This window comes from Manis pentadactyla, chromosome 10, assembly GCF_030020395.1.
Source record: "Manis pentadactyla isolate mManPen7 chromosome 10, mManPen7.hap1, whole genome shotgun sequence".
In the NCBI taxonomy this organism is placed as follows: domain Eukaryota; kingdom Metazoa; phylum Chordata; class Mammalia; order Pholidota; family Manidae; genus Manis; species Manis pentadactyla.
In genome coordinates, this window is record NC_080028.1 from 125446478 (window position 1) to 125465081 (window position 18604).

The window sequence follows — 18604 nt, forward strand, 5'->3', positions numbered from 1 at the left end:
GGATCATTGGTGATGTCTTCCCCAAAGGCTCATTGTGAGGATAATACCCAAAAAATGCTTCATTCAGCCTGGCACACACTTGGTGATGAGTATACGTTTGCTGTATGCATTCCCGACTCCAGGCACCCTACCACAGGAGAAGAGGCGCAGGGGGCCCTCAGTGAGGGAGGTAGGAAGTGGAAAAAAGTAATCATGGAGTTCGAGGTGTGGAGGAGGGGCCTGAGGAGGAGGCAGAGAGGTCAGGAGGACTTTCCTGGAGGAGGTGGTGTTCTCAAGACCGAGGAGCATTCCCTAAGTAAGCGGGGAGGGAAGAGGAGTTGCTGCAGAGACATCCACAGGCTGGGAGGGGAGCATCTGAGTTCCGGCCGTTAGGACTGTTAGGCCGAAAGACAGACAGGAGCAGCCAGACAAGGCGAGGATGAGGCTGGAAGTCGCTGCCCAGACAGGTTCAAAGACAGCGCCGCCCACACTCTGCCCAGGTAGGGGGTCCTGTGTGAGGACAACAGAGGCCCTGCAGGGAGACAGCTTCCTCCCCACCCAGATCCCAAAGGACACAGTGAGGGAGCTCGGAGCTGCTCACCTGGCCGGCCCGGAGGAGGGAGGGCTGTACGGACGGGCCTGTCAATCAGATGACCCCACCTTGTCAAAGAGGGCCTCCTAAGCAGAATCAGCCTTATCACCTTATGTAAGCCTCCCGCCTAACTAATCGAGGCCTTGGCCTACCTTGACTCTGGCCCGTTCCTCCCTTGGAGTGTATTCAAATCAAACTTTTCCTCTGCCTCATTACTGCATCTCTGCCTTTCAGTTCTTTTTTGCGGCAGGGACAAGAACTGAGAAGAAAAAAACCTGACCTGTAACACAGCCTGTGATGGGGGGACGCGGAAGGAGCCCAGGAGGGGAGCAAGTGGTCAGATGCTCGTCAGAAAGATGCTGAGACTTCAAGGTGAAGACTGGGTTGGGGGAGCAAGACCGAGCAGGCCGACCAGCTTAGAGGCTGTGGGAAGGCCCAGACCAGAAAGGAAGGCCTGCCCCGGGGGCAGCGTGGCAGCTGGTGTAGCGCTGGGCTCGGAAGCCGGGTGAGTAATGAGGAACCCGCAGTGGCCGTGCCTGATGCCCAAAATGGAAATGGAAATAGTTGCACAGAAGCGGGAGGGGTGGGGGTCGGAAGGGATCAGCTTGAGACAGGCTGGTTTGAGGTGTGGCGGTCCCACCGCAGACCCAGGGTAACCTCTCACGTAGGACCTGGGGCTGAAAATGAGACAGTGCATGAAGCTGACTGGCCCCCTGAGCCTGAGCATGGAGCTGTCTCCCCCAGTCTTGGGGTTTCCACCATACTGGGGAGATGTGCCCTTTGTCCACCACTGTGCAGAAAGCTGTGGTGTTTCTGGTGGTGGACCACCCGGCGCCTCCTTTCCTTGGTCTGAATCCTCCTCTGCGTGCAGCCTCCCCGGGCCCCGGGCCCCGAGCCCCACCCCCACCAGTGCCAGCTCCCTGGCCTGGGCTCCCCTGGCCCTAGCCCCAAAATGCCTGGAGTTACAGCAGCTGGGCTGGCGGCAGGCACTCAGGTGTGTGCTTGCCTGGAGGGCCTTCAGGGCTGGAAAGGTGTGATGGCCCAGCGGTAGGGTGGGGTCGTGGGAGCCCCGGGAACCCCAACCTGGGACTTGCAGTGAAGCTGAGGCTGCAGAGCATGGCCTGTCCTTACTCCTTGTGACTCAGGAAGGAATGAGGCATCAGGGCTGCAGGTGGTGAGCTGGACAGAGGGGAAAGGGTGTAGAGATGTGGGCAGCGGGCTGTGTAGCAGAGAGGCCCACTCAGCCTGACAAATGTCCCTTGGCTTAGAGAAATGGCTGTCACCAGTGACCCTGGCCAGGGCGAGGAGCTGGGGAGGTAGGGAGGGCAGGTGGAGACACGAATCAAAGATTCCTCTTTCCAAAGTCAGAGACTGGGGCAGGGAAGAGGGTGGCAGAGGGAGGTGGAGCGGGCTGTACTGTACCCTCATCTCTTGAAACAGGACAGACCTGACACTTCTGTAGGCTGAAAGTTTGGAGAGCGGCTGCCCTGGGCTCACCAAGGAAGTTGAGGAGGGGATGGCCAGGCCAGGGGTGATTCCACCGCCCACATGCAGAAGGCTGCACCCAGGACACTCAGGGAGAGCGCTTTAATGCCAGAGCCAGGGCTTGGGGCTCCAGGGAGACCCAGGACAGGTGGCAGCCACCTAAGGCTCCTCCTGAAAGGGAGGGGACAAAGGCAAAGGGGACCAGAGCCTGTGGGTAGAGATAAGGCGGCTGGTGATGGTATTGCCCCAATGGATCAGCAGGGTAGGTTGCCTGCTGAGCGGGAGGGAACACTGCTGCCCCAGAAATACAGGTGGCCCTGCAGGTGATAGCTTTGTGTGGGACAGACAGGAAGGCAGGGGCTCCAGGATGTGCAGAAATCCAGAGAAGCCTCGGCCGGTCGCAACACTGTCAGGGCTTCAAACCAGTCATGCCCACATCTTGAGAGTCAGAGACACCCCACAGATGCAGTCTGGGTCCCTGATGCAAGGTGGAGGGGGCTCCTTTTCCCCGGCAGCCAAGGGAAAAGTCACCGATTGCTGGGTCGGGAGTTAGTGGGTCTGGGCCTGGGGACTGGGTCTTGATGTGACGACCCGGGGGCACTGGGGGGCTGCGGGCAGAGGCCAGACTTCACAGGTGGGGTGGGGGCTCTCCGGAAGGCCAGAGCAGAAAAGGCTGGCACTCGCGACTCGGGATTTGGGTTCAGTCTGCTCCGACCCTCAGAGCATTCCAAGGGGTATGAGGACGTTCCGGGGAGCCCATTGTCCTGGGTCCCTGGGGGCAAGGCCGTGAGAACCCAGCGGGCCGGTTCCACGCAGCGAACGCAAAGTAAAGCAGCGCTGGGAACCCAATACCCGGGGCCGCCGCGCAGCCGCAGAGGAGGCGGGGCACACAGTGCCCGCCCCTTATGCTAATATGGCACGCCACTGCTCCGCCCCGCCCAGGGGTTCGGGCGGGCCCAACGCCGCGGGATTCGAGGGGCCGGCAGCACTCCGCGGCGCACCTTTGGGGGCTGAGGCGGGCGGAGCGCCGGAGTCTGTGCCGGTGGGGCGATGGCACAGGGCGGGGGCTGTCAGCGGGCGGCTGGGGAGTCCCAGGGCAGTGGTGCTCCCCCGCCGGAGCAAAGTGGTACGGCCCTCAGGGGCGGGGCCAGGGTCATGTGATGCGACCGAGGCCGCCATTTTGCTCTGCGGTGCTGGTATTTAGAGCGCAACGGCTGCCGGGCTCTTCGCTTTGGCAGTGCCTGACTGCTTCCTACACTCCTGTCGCCAGGCGCCCGGCTCGTCCTCCTCCCCCGCCTCGGTCCGCTGAACTCGTCCCCTCCCCACCCGCAGACATGTCCGAGACCAAGGGCGGCCCCGAGTACGCCTCCTTTTTCGCGGTCATGGGCGCCTCGGCCGCCATGGTCTTCAGCGGTGAGCGCCCCGGCAGGAGGGACCCGGGAGGCGGGAGGCGCCGGGGCCCGCGGGGCTACTGCCCGCAGCTCGCGGGGGTTCGCTGTCTGACGTCAGTCTGACGTAATTGCAAGCTGTTGAGGGGGGTGTCCCGGGCTTCACTTGACTGCGGGCGGGGGCCGTCGAGTGTCTGGAGCGCAGGACAAGCGGGCCGGGGTGTGGGTTCCGTCGGTCTCCCGGGGATTGTGGGACGGGCACCCAGCCCCCGGTCCGTATTGGTGCGGGGGTGGGGTGGTGCGGCCGCTGCCATCTTAGACCCGGGAGAGGCAGGAGGGAGGCTGGGGTGGGGGCGCGCGGTCCTGCGCCTGCTCCGCACCCGCCCCCCCATCCTGCGGGCAGGTGTGACATCACACCTCGGAAAGCTCCCCGGACGCGGGGCGGGCGCTGTCTGTGGACCGCGGGGACGGGGGAATCGGACCCCGGCGCTCCCTGCAAAGCCCTCGCCCTTGTGGCGGTCTGGTCCCCTGGCAGGCGTCAGGTGGGTCCATACCGAGAGGCAGGGGCTTCCGGTTAGGGCTTGTCATTGTTTCCCAGTATCCCTGTGGGCCGTATGGGTTGATTGGGAAAGCTGGGCTGAGGGGTTGCTCCTGAGAGCTGTCACGGATCCAGGGGTGGGAGTATGTGGGGTCGGACAGGCCGAGGGCAAACGATGGGTGGATGGGAGGCTGGCCAGCATTAGCGCTGTGTTTAGACACTTGCCTCAGGGCTGGTGAGAGGGTATAATGGAGTGTCAGCATTGAGGGGATTGGGTCTTTGTCCTTAGTCTCCCAGGTCAGACCCCCAATGAATGAATAAATGAATGACCAACTGATCAACCTTCCTCCTCTTGCCTGAGGCCTGGAATCAGGAGGGGCTGCCCTGGGCATGGAGAAGGGGCCTTCCAGGGTTCTTAATGGCACCCGGGTTTTGAAGTTGGGTCTTGACAGTTCTGGGGTGTCAAACTTAGTGAAAATTGGTCCACCTGGGAGATGGGTGGTTGGGCTAGGCCCAGGAATGTGGGCCGCAGGGAGGTGATCCCTGGCCCAGCTGCAGCCCCCGTGGACTGGTCTGGCCTGGTCTCATCCAGGCCTCCTCCGTAGGTCTGGTTTCTCACTTTGATGACCCGCCCTGCCCCACCCTACCTGGTGGACTGGGGAGGCTCCCTGTGCAGGAATGTGACAGGTTTGAACTCCAAACAGTCTCTGCTGGCTGTAAACACTAGTGGGGGTAGGGGACTGGGGTTCTGCTGTCTTGGGGGCCTCCCTCTATGTGGGCCTGCCCGCCAGTCATGAGCTGTTGAGTGAGCCCTACCCTTCCCATCACGTGGGAGTGAGGGGCACTTGTGGGAGAAGTGGGCTGGACTTCCTCTTCCCTCTCACCAAAGCTTGCTCTTTCCACATCTTCTGGGCTCCCTCCAGCATCTCCCAACAGACTGCTCTACCAGCTCCACCAGCTCCACCTGGCCTTTTCTGCCCTTTGCTTCCAGAATGTCTCCAGGGATGCTAGTTCGGCCACATGGGGGTTGCAGCTTACGGCTGTCATTCATTTGTTCGTTCATTCATTCATTCATAAGATCTAACTGGAGCTCTGAGTATGTGCCAGGCACAGGGGTATGTCAGTGAACAAAAGTTCTCCACCCACATGGAGCTTGAATTCTTGCTGCCACTACTTGTTTCTGAAGGTGAATTTGCCCCCGGAGTGCTTTTTCTGTGCCCAGCTCCTGGCCTCCATCTGATCACCAGGTTCATCTTCCACTGCTTCTAGAACTTTGTATTTTCAGGTGCCTGACCGGCAGGCTGGTCTTTAAAAGTTAATGAGAACAGGGCATCACTGGTCCAGGGCATTTTTGTTTGCTCCAGGCTCCTAGGGAATGGGGCTTCCCACTCCTCTTGGTCTGAAGGCAGCTCACCACCCCACACAGGGCTTAATGTGGCCATGCAGTAGCCAACCTTTTACTGGAACAATTGGGTCAGTTTCCAACTTAATATCTCTTTCTAAACATGCATTTCTCAAAGGCTTGGTTTTACCCCTCTTGCCTATCTCAACTAGGCCCTCGGTTCTCAGGCCGTGGGGGGTGTTGCTCCCTTGCTGACCAAGCTCTGTCCCCAACTTCTGGACTTGATTGCCTAGCACTTGCTGATTGGTCTTAGCAACAGAATGAGGCCCACTCACTCTCAGGCCTCCCAAATCCCTTTTGCAGCTTCCCCTTTTTTCTTATGACAGAAGTTCTGTCGATTATTTCTTCATCATGTCTCCCATGAAGCTGTCAGTTGCTCCTTTTCTGTGTTTCCTGTGACTTCCTCTCTGCTTTGGTCTATATTACGGGAACTGCTTCCTGTCCCCTGCTCTATCTGAAGCCTCATCAGTCCTGGCCCCCAGAGCTGGTGTCCCAGGCCTTCCCAGACTCCTGCTGCTGCACAAGCCATGCTGCTTGTTTCCCTCCTGGGGGTCAGCCCTGTTTCTTCTCTCTCTCCCAACTGTGTCGCTGCCCCAGTCATGGGATCTCCCACCTCTATAGACACGGGCCCAGCTGACTTTGGGTCTGTGGCAGGGTTCCGCGACCTGGTATGCTGAGGTTCCTGTTGTCAGTCTTCCTCACAGGGCCACACAGTAGCCTTTGCCCTTCCCCTTGAATAACGAGTTGTGGTGCTGGGCCTGCAGTAGGAACCCCAAAAATGCACTGCAATCAGGAGAGCTGCCAAAAAAGCTTTGTGAAGATTGGCTCTGAGCCCCAGGCTGAAGGTGCTGAATGTCTAGGCAGGGCAGTGTTGGAGTGCCTGTGGGACCATGTCGGGAGGCAGTGCAGGGCCCTCTGCTGCCTTCCTCCCTCCAGTTCACAGTCTAGGCCCATTATGGTTGACATCTCTGTTAACGCTGTCTGGAACCCTTTACCTGCTCACCATCCCTCCTGCACTCAGATGTCACCCGTTCCCTCACCCTCACCCAGGCTCCCCTCACCCTCCTGGTCTCATCAGGCTCAGAGCCCTGAGGAGGCAGAGCCGCACTGACTGACCTCATGCCTGCCAGGCAGTGAGCACAACACAGGCATTTTTTCTGGCCCAAATAGGCGAACACAACATGCAGAGGAATGGCTGGGATTGTCTTGGTCTTTCCACCTCTGATCCCTGTTGTCCTCTGTTAAGACAGAGCAGCAGGACCCTGGAGGGCAAGTGGCAGGAGTCAGATCTCCCTGGGCCCCCTCGTGGCTCTTTGGTCTGTGCAAAAGCTACTGTACACTTCAGGGATAGAGGCCTGGAAAGAACTTTGAGGAATGCAGCACACCCTAGGAAAAGGGAGGAGGGATGTGTCGGAGCACTTCCCCTCCACCCCCCTCACTGTAGGCCCCCAGTGGAAGCCAGGCTTCTGTGAACTCAAGGCCCCTGTGCACATAGGGGCAGTTCTGGGAAGTCTGCCAAGCGAGGCCTAGTGGCAGACTGGGTGATCGTTCTGAGGCCTGTAGTGCCCTGTGGAATGCCCTGTCCTTAGCTCACCCAGCTCATCCTCTGACTATTAGGGGATCCTCCCCAAACTCAAGGCCCAGGCCTGCTGTGTGGCTGAGAGTGCATCCAGCCAGCTGAAACAGACGCAAGCCCTCCCAGCAGTGAGTCCCAGGGGTGGGAAGTTTGGGGTAGCGGGGGAAGTCAGGGAAACTCTGGCCTGAGGCCACAGGACCTGCCAGGTCGGCTTCCCTGACACTGGTCAGAGCTTGTGTGCAGTGGGGGCTCTTCAGCGTGTTGTTCCTGGTATGGCCTCAGGGCGGAAGGGCTGACTGGCCTGCCCAGCATTTGAGGTACTGGGATATAGCAGTCACCTCTAGCTGAGCTTTTCCAGCCCTTTCCTGACCTGAGGACCTGGGGGTTCCTGGTGGGTTAAAGGTGTCCAGAGTCTCCAGCAAGGAAGGCTTCAGGGGCCCAGCTGCCTGTTTCCTGTGTGACTGGGCTGCTGGACTAGCCGCACCTCTTCCTCAGCTTGGGGGCTGCTATTACTAAAGCTACCTGGGAGCGTGGAGTCTTCAGCAGCCATATGGAGTGCTGGGGAGCACAGGTTGGCGTTTCCCAGCAGAGCAGGAGCCAGATACGCTGGCCAGAAGGGCTGCTCGTAGAAGAAAAATGGCTCCCCGGGTTTCTCAGGTGCCCATCTGTGGCCATTCCTCACGAGGGCCATCACCTGTCTCTGGCTGGGTGCCACTGTCATCTCTCCCTTGATAACCTGGAGCAGCCCTCAACTGTGTCAGAGCTACCCCAGGGTCCTGGGGCAGGTACTCTGGGTTGACTTTGCCTTCCCTCCCTCCCCCAGCCTTGGGTGCTGCCTATGGTACTGCCAAGAGTGGCACCGGCATCGCGGCCATGTCCGTCATGCGACCAGAGCTGATCATGAAGTCCATCATCCCAGTGGTCATGGCTGGCATCATCGCCATCTATGGCCTGGTGGTGGCAGTCCTCATCGCCAACTCCCTGAATGATGGCATCAGCCTCTACAAGTGAGTAGGGGTCTTTTCCCCATACCTGGCTCAGGGCCAGGCCACTGCACTGAACTGGGGAGGGCTGGGGTGTGGGGCTCTCCCAGGGGGTAGCTAATACCTTGTGTCCTCTCTACCCTAGGAGTTTCCTCCAGCTGGGCGCTGGCCTGAGTGTGGGCCTGAGCGGGCTGGCAGCCGGCTTTGCCATTGGCATTGTGGGGGATGCCGGCGTGCGGGGCACTGCCCAGCAGCCCCGGCTATTCGTGGGCATGATCCTGATCCTCATCTTCGCTGAGGTGCTGGGCCTGTACGGTCTCATTGTAGCCCTCATCCTCTCCACAAAGTAGCCCTTCTCCAAGTCCGCCGGCCACATAATACGATGTAAAGACCATCCCCTCCTCATTCCAGAATGAACAGCCTGACACACACTCACGGGGCAGCTGACCCCAGTAGCTGGTCTTGTAAATGCGCAGTGTCCTAGTGCCCCTGGTCTGTTGCCCCCCCGCCTTGCCCCCGCCCGCCCCGTGCAGTGGACATCTGGGCCCCCTCATCACCCATCCAGGCCCCAAACCAGTGAGGATGCAGGCCTCTGGCCGCCCCACCCATCTGCCCTAGAGTGCTCTGTGTACAAGGATGAATTAGAGTTGTCATTTTTCTCTTCACTGGATGTTTATTATTTATAAAGATTTGACCTGTTCATCAGTCTGGAGCAGTCTCCGTCTCCCAACGATATAGTAACCTTAGGTAGAGTGTTGCGTTGCGGGGTACCGTGTGCTCAGACCATGGTGGGCCCGCCCTTCTCTGGCCCCGGCCGCGGGGCAGTGCGCTGCTTTGCCAGGCCTGGCGCCGAGCCGTGTCAAATAAAGCTCTCGGATGTGACTGGACGCCCGTGCGTGGACTGCCTGTGTGGATTCCGGGGGTGGGGCTGCGGGCGCGCCGGTCACGTGGGCGCCTGATCACGCGGGCGCCGGCGTCAGCTGAGGGTCACGTGGGCGGGCCGGAATCGGCGCGGGACTCCGAGCCGCCCTCTCAGTTGGACTGGGTGGCTCACGATGCGCGGCGGCCAGGGCGCTATGCGGGCCCCGGTGCTCCAGTTCACCAACTGCCGCATCCTGCGGGGCCGGACGCTGCTCAGGTTAGGTGCGGGGCGCTGCGCGGGTCGGGGGGAGGCTGCGCGGGCCGGGTGCAGACGGGGGTGTGGGGGACGTAGCCGGCGGTCCGAGCCCCTGCCCGGCCCTGTCCGCAGCGAGGACCTGTGGGTGCGCGAGGGCCGAATTCTGGACCCAGAGAAACTGTTCTTTGAAGAGCGGCGCGTGGCCGACGAGCAGCGGGACTGCGGAGGCTGCATCCTGGCTCCCGGCTTCATTGACGTGCAGATCAACGGTGTGGCCTGGGGGCTGGGGATGCAGGGGAGGAGCTCTGAGCACCGTGCGACCTCCTCTTTTTTGTGGCCTTAGGTGGATTTGGGGTTGACTTCTCTCAAGCTACGGAGGACATGGGTTCAGGGGTTGACTTGGTGGCTCGGAGGTTATTGTCCCACGGAGTCACTTCCTTCTGTCCCACCTTGGTCACGTCACCACCGGAGGTTTATCACAAGGTGAGGCCAGGCTCCCGGCCTTAAGCGAAGGGGATCCCAGAGGCAAGCAGCCTCATAAGTTTCAAGTATTTCCTTATCCCTTGACAGCTGCATCTGGCTCACCTACTGGCCCCCCTCCACCTGGGCCTGGAGCCCTGCCCCCAGGCTTTCTCGTTCATGTGTCCCTCTGCCTGGCCCCCCCAGATGCTCTGCCGTTAGGTCGTGATGGGTATAGCTGTTCCCGTGGGCCTCCGCACTTGCTGCCTCAGCACCTTGGCAACCACACAACCGCGCCACTCTGCACTTTGCCCGCCTCGAGGCTCCAGAAACCGGTCTCTGGGGACCGATAGCCACATCTGCAGTGGCTCCTCGGGCTCATCCTAAACTGTGCTGTGACGCGGTGAACAGGCTTTCCAGAAGGAAACTCCATTGACTACCCCAGGCCGCCCTCTGCTGCTTCACCTGCACCCACACCCGTTCCACTTCCCTTCCTACCTGTGAGTCTGAGGATTGAGTTATCTGTGGTGCACTTATCCTTTAAATGTTTCTACTTTTTGCGTAGGTTCTCCAGTTTTACTCTACACTGCATCTTCGTACCATTTTGTTGTGTCTGTATGTGTGTTCTTTTCTCCAGAACTGTCTGAGAGTAGGTTGCATACATCATGTTTCTTTACTGTTTAGCGTTCAACTGACTTGAAAGTGGATTTTTCTCCTGTGCGAGCCGGTAGGATTGCTGAGTTTAGGGAGCTAACAGCTATCCTTTGACCTACCACCTTTGTCCCGGTTCTGTCGTCCCCCCACCCCCACCCCAGTACAGGATCCATTCCAGGATCTCGGCTGCATTGCCTGGGGCCCCTCCTGGGCATGTGGACGCAGGGTCAGAGCCAGGAGCTGTGGAAGGTTGGGTCCCGAGGTTCTGAGTTTGGTCCTGGTCTCCTGACTGACTGTCACCTAGGAGACTCAGGATGGTCCTTACTGCTTTCTGAGCCTCAGTGTCTTTAAGCCCGAAGTGACAATGACGACGGTATCCATTTCTCAGGGTGTTGTGTGTTCAAGCACTGTGTGTCGTACATGGTAAGCTCTTGGTAAATGTCAGCTCTGAACATTTTTTTGGACTTGCCCTGGCTATCCCATCACAGCAGCAGATGTTTAAATCCAGGCTCACCTTCCTGCTGCACACTGGTGCCTGGTTCTCTGTTTTCTCTCCTGTTCATCAGTCCATGGTTTTCCCTGCCCAGAGTCCGGAACACACCCAGTCTCTTGCCCTCTGATCTCTGTCCTCCGCCTTCCCAGTCCTCGCCATTGAGGCTTGGTGACTGTTACTCTAGTCTCCCGACTGCTCTGGCCTTCCCCAGGTAAAGAGCTTCGGCACATCCCTCCCCATCGCCCCTCCGCCCCACCGAACACCATCCTCTTGAGTATTCCCTCCCTCTCTGCTCTGTCCCAGGCACGTTCCAGACATTCTGGCCAGCCCCTGCTCCTACCCCCAGGCCCTCAGCCTGCAAGGTCTTTGCCTGCTGTCTGCTGTTCCAGCCAACCTGCATCCACCCCACCTTCCTCCAGAGCTTGTTCATGGGACAGAACTTGATTGCTCCTTTATTAGTTACCCAGGCCCTTTGTTGCCTTGTTGTGCTCCGTTGAAATCACCTGCTCTTTTTCTGGAGTCTCCTCCAGCCTTGCCCTTTTCCGCCCTCCCAGGAGGCAGATCTGATAGTGGTGTTCTTTGCCTCTCAGGTCCATGGTCTGCTGAGCTGAGATTAGGCACCTGCTCAGGGTGGCAGCCAGGTGCCACCTCTGGCCCCACGTGCCCTTTGCATTTTGCCATTTCCTCCTGCTTTCCTGCCTGGGATGGACCTCGTTTCTCCCACCTCCTGACAGCCCTTTATTCTCTTCTCTGTTCTTGCTGTTCTCTAGCTTCCTATTTTAAAACTCTATTCCAGAAACCTCAGCCATCGTCTCTGTTTTTCACCGTCAGTGAACTTACACGTATTGTGTGGCTTGTCAGGGAAACTGCTGCCCTTTGCCTCTCTACGTGTTCCCACCCAGAGATAATCATTTTCAGGTCCTCTGACTCTTGGAATTTGCCTTCATTATGTCTAAGGAACATCCTGGTGTTCCTAGTCGACTTTTCGGTTTAGAGCAGTGTACATACATACTTGCTTCCCGCCAGGGAACACGCACTCTCACTCTTGTGTGCTTGCAGTGCACCCCTGTCCCTGGTCTCCTGGGATTTTGGTAGGCAGTCATCAGGACTAGGTGAAGGGGACGCAGTTCGATCACATTTTCTTATGTGTCAGCTCTGTTTTCCTTTGAGCTCTTTGTTGGCTTTGTTTTTTTGACCTAACTCTGGGCTTTCTGCACGTTATCTCTGTCTTCTCTTGGGACATTGAGAGTGTCCCATCAGTTTGGTGTTCCTGGGGAGGCCTTTCCTGGGAGCTCCTTCCCCTCACCTGGGGGCCTCTGGCCTCTTGCTGCAGAATCCCCGTCCAGTAACCTGTGTTGTCTTTGCTTACTGCTGCCTTTGTTTTGGTGGAGCACTTAGTACATTCTCCAGGAGCTTCTGGAGAAAGGGGTCACAGAAAGGGAAGTAAAGTTCTTGTGATCTTGAAGGTCTGAAAATGTCCTTATTCTCTCGATTGGTGGCTTGGCTGGGTTAGAATCCCAGGTTAGGTCATTTTCTTCTAGAATTCTAAAGGCATTGCTGGGTTGTCTGAATGCCCAGCATTGCTGGTGAGAGGTTGGAAGCCATTTGAGCCCCGATCACTTGTGTGGGACATATTTCTTCCCCCTGGAAGCTTCTGGGATCTTCCCTTTGCCCCTGGGTTCTGAAGTCTCAGTGACCCATGTGGGGATGGGGAAAGTTCATCCATTGTGCTGGCTGTTGGCAGCCCTGTCAGTCTGAAAGTTTGGCTTTTGGTTTTGTTTGCTTTTCTTGAATGGTTTCTTAGTGACTTTCTTCCTCGTTTTCCTGTCGTCTGTGTTTGGAAGTTGTCTTTATAGTGTTGGGTCTCCTGGATGGCCTCTCTATTTCTCTCTTTTCGCCCTACTGTGCATTTCCTCAGTTTTCACCTTCCCATTCTTCCCTTGTTTTTTTATTTCGGGGCTTGCATTTTTTCAATTTGGAACAGCTTGCTCTGCGCCCTCCACGTATTCCTTTTTCTAACATCCTGTTCTTGTTTCACAGTGCAAGGCCTCTCCGTGTTTCCTTGGGTCTCTGCTTCCCTGTGGCTTGCTGTTTGCTGTGTGTCTCCTCTTAGGCTTTCTGGGGCTGCTGCTGAGCCTTGCTCTCAGGCTTTGCTTGAGAACAGACTGCTTCTGGCTGCTGGGAGCACTGAGCCTGGGGGACTCCAGGGGGAACCCTTAGGTCAAAGTTCCCGATTCTTTCTCTTGGGCTGGTCAGAGGGAATAGGCTTTGTGTCAACACGCTGCGCGTGTCAAGAACATAAGCTTCCCCCTGACTTCCCAGGTTACTGCTGTGCCTCTGGCCTCTGGCTTACTTCTCCAGGCACTTGCTGGGGCGCACTCTGGACCCTTCTCCTCTTTCATGAGGCTTCTTCCTGTCCTCCGGCTTCTCAAGGCACCAGGCGCTGCCAAGGCCTGAGCTGGTGGGGTGCCTGTCCTCGCTGTCCCCACCGCATGTGCCTCCCATCATCTGCTTGTCAGGGGCTCCAAGTCCTGCACTTCTGTTGTCCTTGTCACACTAGGTTTAAGCCTCTTAAAAACCCCTTTATTCTGTTCGGAATGGGGGTGTTCCAGCAGAGCAGACACTGGTCCACCGGGCTCACCCAGGGCCTTTGCTGTGTCCTCCCTCCAACCCATTCTGCGCCCTTCCCCACGTAGGGAGGTGTGGTCTGGGACACCACCTGCCACCCCTCCTCACTCTGCCTGAGGCGTATGCCCTCCTCCTGCCTCTGGCCCTGCAGCTCAGGGAGGCCAGGCCTATCACCTTGTCTGGGGCTGGACCCTGCACGGCATACCCCGCTGTGTCCTAGCTGCTGCCGGGCCCGAGGCCACCTTGAGGGCCAGGGCAGTGAGGTCAGTCTCCAGGCCCATGTGCTGACCCTCTCCTGGGAGTGCTCCTCACCTGGCCCTCGCAGACAGGCCAGTCTTGCATCCGCAGGGGGCTGTCCTTTCTTGATGCTCCTGAATCCTTTGTTCTGATGGCTCTGAGTACTCTGCTTTCCCTGACCACAGTTGGGAGCCTTCAGCTGTCTTCTAATACCTGAGAGAAGGCCGGAGAGGGCAGGGTTCTGACCTCTGACCTCAGCTGGGCTGTGAGGCTGTGACCCCCGGGCACCGGGCCATGGGAGCAGGGCTTTAACGGCTGGTTCCCCCCAGGTCCTTCCTCAGATCCCTGTGAAGAGTGGTGGTCCCCATGGGGCAGGGGTCCTCGGTGAGTGGCTGACCCTCTCCCCGCCCCCGCCCTGGGAGGCTCCTTGGGGCCCTGTTGGCAGCCCCTGCCCCTCCAGATGCCCAACTGCAGGGGAGGGAGGGTGGGCAGCTAGACCAGGGCAGGGCCTGCTGGAGCCACCTGCTCCCCCCCCCCCAGGGCTGCACCTGGAAGGCCCGTTTATCAGCCGGGAGAAGCGTGGTGCGCACCCCGAGGCCCACCTGCGCTCCTTTGAGGCCAATGCCTTTCACGACGTGCTGGCCACCTATGGGCCCCTGGACAACGTGCGCATTGTGACGCTGGCCCCTGAGCTGGGCCGCAGCCATGAGGTGATACGGGCCCTGACGGCCCTCGGCATTCGTGTCTCCTTAGGTGAGGGCCGCGTGTCTCTTGGGCGGGCTGCTGGGTGTCCGGGCTGGGTGCAGGGTCTGAGTCCAGGTCCCCACGCAGGGCACTCAGTGGCTGACCTGCAGGCGGCCGAGGAAGCTGTGCAGAGTGGGGCCTCCTTCATCACCCACCTCTTCAACGCCATGCTGCCTGTGAGTGCCGCCGTGGCTCCTGGGTGGGCAGGCGGGCACTGGGGCTCTGCCGTCACTCAGCCTCCCTGCCTCCCCTGCCCAGTTCCACCACCGTGACCCGGGCATCGTGGGGCTCCTGACCAGCGACCAGCTACCCCCAGGCCGGCACATCTTCTACGGGATGATTGCGGATGGCACGCATACTAACCCCGCTGCCCTGCGCATCGCCCACCGGGCCCATCCCCAGGGTGAGTGGCCAGGTTGGGTGGGGCAGGTAGGAGGGCCCAGTGGGATAGGTCTTGAGGTCCCTTACCCCCTGCAGGGCTGGTGCTGGTCACCGATGCTGTCCCTGCCCTGGGCTTGGGCAATGGCCGTCACACACTGGGGCAGCAGGAGGTGGAAGTAGATGGCCTGACAGCCTACGTGGCTGGTGAGTGACCCCCTGCCCCATCTTATTCCCATGTGAGAACAGCCCCTTTATTCCTCTGGTGGGCTACAAGAGCCTAGTTGTCCCCTGCCGGCCTACTGTCCGCCCCCTCCAGCATGCTGGCAACCCCTGGCCCCCCCAGAGCCTGCCCTCTCTGTTCCCAAGGCACCAAGACTCTGAGCGGCAGCATAGCCCCCATGGACGTCTGCGTGCGGCATTTCCTGCAGGCCACAGGTGAGCGAGGCAGGGGCGTGCGTGCACATGTGTACATGTACCTGTGCACTGGGGGCAGAGACCAAGTCCTGCCCACAGGGGTGAGGGCATCAAGCTGATGGCTGGAGCCCAGGGTGGTAGGCAGTGGGGTCTCAGCAAGAGAAAGGCTCTTCCCCGCCCCCCCCCACCCCACAGGAGGGCCGTGGGATCACGGGCTTGGAAGGCCAAGGTGCGGGGCAATGAGGTGGGTGTCTAAGCGGGGCTCCAAGCCTTGGCGTGCCGTGCGGGGCCCTCTCAGTGGCGTCGGCACATTCTGGGGAGGTGGGGAGTGGGTATCTGGCAGAGGCTGTGGTTGGCCAGTCCCTTTGGGGCTCTCAGCTGCGCCCCGGAGCTGAGGGGTGCCAGGGTCCAATGTGCTGTCTAAATTGTGGACTGGCCTGCAGGGCAGAGGGCGGTGGAGAGAATGGCTTTGTCATTTGATTTCTTGGGGTGGAGCAAGGATAGAGTGCTAGTCCGGAGTGGCCCCATGGGCGCCCAGCCGGCTGCTTCTTGTCGGGGTGCTCTTCCAGGGCCCAGGAGGGCGGGCCTGTGGCTATTTGGGTCCAGAGCATTTTGTCAGTGAGCTGAGGGTCCCTGCAGGGCAGGGATGGGTGAGTGGATAAGAAGAGGGTACCTGGTGGTGTCCTCAGATTGGGGAGGGAGGGACCTTGTCAACCTGCTGCATAGTCGTGGGATGCCCCCCACCCCCAGTCCCTGGGACCTGTAGCTTTGCGGTGGTGGAGGGAGGGGCTGCCAGCAGAGATGGGGGTGGGGGTGGTCACCCAGCTGTGTCCCCTGAGCAGGCTGCAGTGTGGAGTCGGCTCTGGAGGCTGCGTCCCTGCACCCCGCCCAGCTGCTGGGGCTGGAGAAGCGCAAGGGCACCCTGGACTTTGGGGCCGATGCAGGTCAGGGCACAATGTGGGTGGCTGGGCAGCCTGAATGCAGTTCTTGGGGCCCTGGGGCAGGGCCCTCATAGGCAGGTGGCATCTAACCAACACCAACTGGCCTTGCCTGGCCACCCCCCTCAGCCTGGGCCCCTTTTCCCATCAGGCCGGGCCCTCTGGTATCCAAGATGAGGCCAGTCAAGGGGCTGTTAGGAGCTTTGTCCCTTGTCCTCTACTGCCAGGAGCCTTGGTTCCTGGGCCTTGGTCAGTCTGTGATGGGTTGAGGTGTCCTGCACAAATCGGTCCGGGCCTCCAGGTGGGGGTAGAGTGGCAGTGGCCCCACTCCTGCCTCCTCCTCACCACCTACCTCTGACCCAGACTTCGTGGTGCTCGATGACTCCCTCCACGTGCGGGCCACCTACATCTCAGGCGAGCTGGTGTGGCAGGCGGAGGAGTCCAGGCAGTGACCGAGAACCACGGCTGGAGAGGATACCCAGTCCCCACAGAACACTGTCAGGGCTGGGCCTTCAAGGAGCTGGTCTCTGGGGAGCAAGTGGGAGCTCGGTCCCAGGCGGAGGCCTTGGCCCTGGAGATGCCGGCAGGATAAATGCACACTCCAGAGACTTGCCAGGTCTCCTGAGTTTTGTTTCAAAAGTGGGGCTTGCTTTATCTGTGTCACCTTGCTGGCTTCCTGCGGGCTGGGGTGTGTGTGCCTTAGGGTTGGGGGTGGCTGGGTTCCTGCTCAGCCTAGGGCCCCTCTGTCAGGCAGGTGGGTGTGAGGCCTGTGGCAGGTGTGCTGGTCGGAGATGAACAGAGGGCAGGAGGGGAAGGTCTCGGGGCAGTGAGCCTCGAAGCCTCAGCAGTTTTCATGTTGGAGAGCTGAGGGAAAGGGTACATCTTGGAGTTTGAAGCAGGAAAAGGATTATTGATGGTGGAGACGTGGCTGAGGAGCTGGGTGTGGGGTGGGTGTGGCGGTGCTCCCTGGGCTTGCCCTGCACACTGGGGCTGAAGGGAAGCCCAGGGCCCTGGTGCTGGGGCTGGGTGCGGCAGAGGGCTCTCCTCCCGACCTTCAGTGGGAATGCTCGGGTCACTCAACCGTGAAGGCAGGAGGCACTGTGCGGGGGCCCCTGGGCTGATCCTGGCCACTGCTCCCTGCCCTGCTCAACCTACCCAGCCTGTGGTCCCACCTCCTTGAGCCTTTGGGATAATGAGCGCTCCTGACCAGACTCCCAGGTGGGTGTGAGGAGCCTGCCGGCCCCCTAGTGTTTACGTAGCTGTGGGGACCCTGCCTGGTGCTGGCAGGCAGCTCGGGTCACCAGTGTCCTGTGCCCTGCCACTGTCTTTGCTCTGGGTGGTGCTATCCTGCATCCTTCTGTGCCCCCTTGTCCCTAGCGGTGCCCCCCCATGTTGGGAGCGTGGGTCCTTGGGCCCCCTGGGTAGGTGAGCTTCTAGCGGAGTGGGCTTTGTGGGGCCCTGCTGAATGAGGACCATCACGACTGCGGGGTCACGTGTCAGGACTGGTGTAGCCCCAGGTCTGGGGTTGTTGGCTCCCCTGATTGGGGTCCTGGAGTGGGCAGCCCTTGCCCCCTTTCATGTAGGTTCAGTCCTTGGAGCGGGAGGTCACAAACAAATGTCCCAGGACCCCATTGTATGGCTTGGCCACCATTCCTCCTGCCTCTGCCACAGAGCCTACTAAAGGAAGTATGTTCAGGCTCAAAGTGACAGAAATGGTCACCGATCCCGGCTGTTAAAGAGGGTTAACAGCCTGGGAAGAACAACCCCATAAAGGCAAAGCTGAGGAAGAGCCTAGGGCAAGGGCTGCCTGCAGGGCGCCCAGGGGACAGGGTCTCAGGCCACATGCCTGAGGTGTGTGGGAATTTCACGTGCCCCACAGGTGACCAACCAGCTCCCGCCATGCAGGGCCGTGCGCACTCCCGTGGGGAAGGGGCAGACAGGCTTCCTGGCGTCAGGCCTTGTTCCTAGTGCTTTATGGGCATCAGTTCCTTCGTTCCGCCAGAAATCCAGAGAAGTTTCCTGTTTGTCATCCCCATTCCTCAGATGGGAGATTGGGCACCATGTCCCAGAGCTGGTGAGCACCTGGGCCAGGGTTTGATTGGCCTGCCCGACTCCGGGGTCTCACTTAAACTCGTCACCAGCTGCCTCCTGGGTGGAGAGTCAGGGAGGGCTTAGTTGAGATCGTGGTGGGTGAGGGTGACACCAGAGGTGGCAGGAGCCAGTGCTGGCCAGGAGGAACACTTCAGAGGGAGCCGGCCACAAGACACCCTGTTGGTTGGTGGTGTAGACCGGCACCCTGCTTAGAGGGGGTGCAGCATCACCACTGCCCTCTCTGGAGCTGTTCCATGCCCCCAGCGGAAATCGCTGGAAAAATGCTCTGTACCCCCGCCATTCCACTTTGTTAACCAGTCTGGAGCTGCAGGGTTTTTTTTTAAATTTTTTATTAAGGTATTACTGATATACACTCTTATGAAGGTTTCTCATGAAAAAACAATGTGGTTACTACATTCACCCATATTATCAAGTCCCCCCCACACCCCAATGCAGTCACTGTCCATCAGTGAAGCAAGATGCCACAGATCCACTATGTGCCTTC

The 18604-nt window shown here is 59.5% G+C and overlaps 2 protein-coding genes across 2 annotated transcripts; both read left to right on the plus strand.

The window, feature by feature from the left end:
* The first annotated feature begins 3225 nt into the window (after window positions 1-3225).
* Window positions 3226-8830, plus strand: ATP6V0C (ATPase H+ transporting V0 subunit c). Its single transcript, XM_036920581.2, has 3 exons — window positions 3226-3469; window positions 7784-7967; window positions 8089-8830. The coding sequence occupies exons 1-3, from the start codon at window positions 3391-3393 to the stop codon at window positions 8291-8293; spliced, it is 468 nt and encodes a 155-aa protein (XP_036776476.1). The 5' UTR covers window positions 3226-3390; the 3' UTR covers window positions 8294-8830.
* A 94-nt stretch (window positions 8831-8924) lies between these two features.
* AMDHD2 (amidohydrolase domain containing 2) lies at window positions 8925-16616 on the plus strand. Its single transcript, XM_036920580.2, has 11 exons — window positions 8925-9081; window positions 9193-9329; window positions 9404-9543; window positions 13861-13915; window positions 14072-14284; window positions 14363-14451; window positions 14534-14678; window positions 14753-14860; window positions 15023-15091; window positions 15913-16014; window positions 16372-16616. Exons 1-11 carry the CDS (start codon window positions 8999-9001, stop codon window positions 16458-16460), a joined length of 1230 nt encoding a protein of 409 aa, XP_036776475.1. The 5' UTR covers window positions 8925-8998; the 3' UTR covers window positions 16461-16616.
* Window positions 16617-18604: the final 1988 nt, after the last annotated feature.